Raw genomic sequence first — 2271 nt, forward strand, 5'->3', positions numbered from 1 at the left:
CATGTTTTTTTCTTTTTTTTTTCCTGCACGTAAAACAAAATTACATCCAAATCTGCCTGTAATGAGCTTTGAGATCACGATGCAGCATTATTACCAGCGACAAAACAACTGTTGAGATTTTCATTTTTTTAGCCTGTTTATTCCGACCAGACCACTCTACCTGACATTTCAAAGTCTCTTATGTGGACTTCCTCCGTAACTCCATGACAACCACAGCAGAGATCACTTTGCCACAGTAACCTTGAGGTGCAGAAAGGAGAAAAGAGATTGAATCTCTGATGCAAAGTCAATTTGTGAACCCTCACGTTTTATGCCATACGTGGTCATTGCAGGAGGTTAATTATCTTTGCTCCTGATTCCTTCTTGTCAGTCTCGACTGCCTTAAGAAAATGGCACATGCAAATTAACAAGAGGGCGATTTTGAAAAGCGATTTGTATGATAATGCATGCAGCTGGTTTGTGCGTAAAACGACTCTCTGTTCCAAGCTGTTGGTGTCAGGTGCGCACTCAAAACTGGATGAAGTTCCCAAATAAAACATATTTTAAATCTGTCAGAGAATCGTAATAATAACAAGATTCGTCATTGATCGTTTGTCTTTTTCAGAAACATTTAATGCTGCGTCTTCTTGACGTCTGACAGTCTTTGGCTGTATACTACCTATAAGATCCTGGTTTCGGTTACGGCGGTGACGTCAGGACACAGAGCAGGAGCCTGTGAGCGCAGAGACGGATAAACGAAGAGACACAACCTGTGCCAGTGCGCGTTCTTCCAAATTTGCCCCCAGCGCAAAGCAGGGAGACCGGAGCAGACCAGCAGCACCGGGACGGCGCGCGCCATGAACAGGTCTTTGAACGCGCCGCGGATCGGTGGCGGTTCCGTGGCCGTGGATCACGAACTCATCATCACATCTACTTTCGGGACGCTTCTATCCGTTGTCTACGTGATCGGAGTGTCGGGTAACGTGTACACGCTGGTGGTGATGTGCCACTCGATCCGTTTCGCCACTTCTATGTACATCTCCATCATCAACCTGGCTCTGGCGGATCTCCTCTATCTCTCCACTATCCCCTTCGTGGTGTCCACTTACTTCCTAAAGGACTGGTATTTTGGGGATGTGGGCTGCCGCATCTTGCTCAGTTTAGACCTCCTCACCATGCACGCCAGCATCTTCACCCTCACTGTCATGTGCACGGAGCGCTACCTGGCTGTCACCCAGCCGCTGGACACTGTGAGACGCTCCAAGAGTTACCGCAAAGCTCTGGCATGGGGTGTGTGGCTGCTGTCTTTGGTTCTTACTGTGCCCATGATGGTAATGGTCACCCAGACCACAAAGAGAACCCCAGATGGGGGTGTGAAGAGAATGTGCGCACCCACATGGGCACCTTTGGCTTATAAAGTTTACGTTACCGTTCTGTTTGGCACCAGCATCATGGCACCGGGGCTGATTATCGGTTACCTGTACATCAGGTTAGCACGCACTTATTTAGAGTCCCAGCGCAACTCTGTGATCAGCAAAGGTGGCAAGCGGTCACCAAAACAGAAGGTGCTGATCATGATCTTCACCATCGTGTTGGTCTTCTGGGCTTGTTTCTTGCCCTTCTGGATTTGGCAGCTGCTGCCTCTGTATCACACCAAGCCACTGAGCCTGGCCTCGCAGACACACACCTGCATCAACTACCTGGTGGCGAGCCTCACATACAGCAACAGCTGTATTAACCCCTTCCTCTACACGCTGCTCACCAAGAACTACAGGGAGTACCTGAAGAACAGGCACAAGAGTTTCTACCGGTACACCTCCTCGTTTAAGCAGCGGCCGCCCAGCCTCCACTCTTGGGGGAAGTCTGCGTCCTCCAGCAACCAGTACGAGTTCAACTCCGAAACGCTGGTCATGGGGTCGCTGAAGTAACATGTGAGCTGCATACGGGAGTGGAGGAAAGCTCCGGGAGCAAGAAATGCATTAGGTAAGGCTATCAAACCGCTCCATCAAGCACAAACCGATGTCACACCGTGCGTATATCACGCGCTCTGGTGACCAGTTAGACCTCATTTAAATAAGTAAAACCAGGGCCGCTGCTGGCCATTAGTGTGCCCTAAGCACAGCGGCTTTGTCCCCCCCCCCAAACTTACACCCAAAAAAGTAAATAATATTTCTATATTTGCGACTGCAGCTGTCTTTATTTCCAAAGATAAATTGTCACTATAAACCCTGAGACATCCGTTTAAATGACTTCCCTCTTACGTCATTAGGGACAAAAAGTTCACTAACCAAA

General features: G+C 48.8%; 1 protein-coding gene across 1 annotated transcript; it reads left to right on the forward strand.

Moving 5' to 3' along the window:
• Positions 1-704: 704 nt before the first annotated feature.
• Positions 705-1952, forward strand: LOC121632133 (urotensin-2 receptor). The gene has a single exon (XM_041973323.1). It carries the CDS (start codon positions 837-839, stop codon positions 1905-1907), a length of 1071 nt encoding a protein of 356 aa, XP_041829257.1. The 5' UTR covers positions 705-836; the 3' UTR covers positions 1908-1952.
• Positions 1953-2271: the final 319 nt, after the last annotated feature.

This window comes from Melanotaenia boesemani, chromosome 21 (assembly GCF_017639745.1).
Source record: "Melanotaenia boesemani isolate fMelBoe1 chromosome 21, fMelBoe1.pri, whole genome shotgun sequence".
NCBI lineage: Eukaryota > Metazoa > Chordata > Actinopteri > Atheriniformes > Melanotaeniidae > Melanotaenia > Melanotaenia boesemani.

Coding starts and splice junctions, on each gene's coding strand:
- LOC121632133 (XM_041973323.1), top strand. CDS start 837: ATGAACAGGTCTTTGAACGCGCCGCGGATCGGTGGCGGTTCCGTGGCC.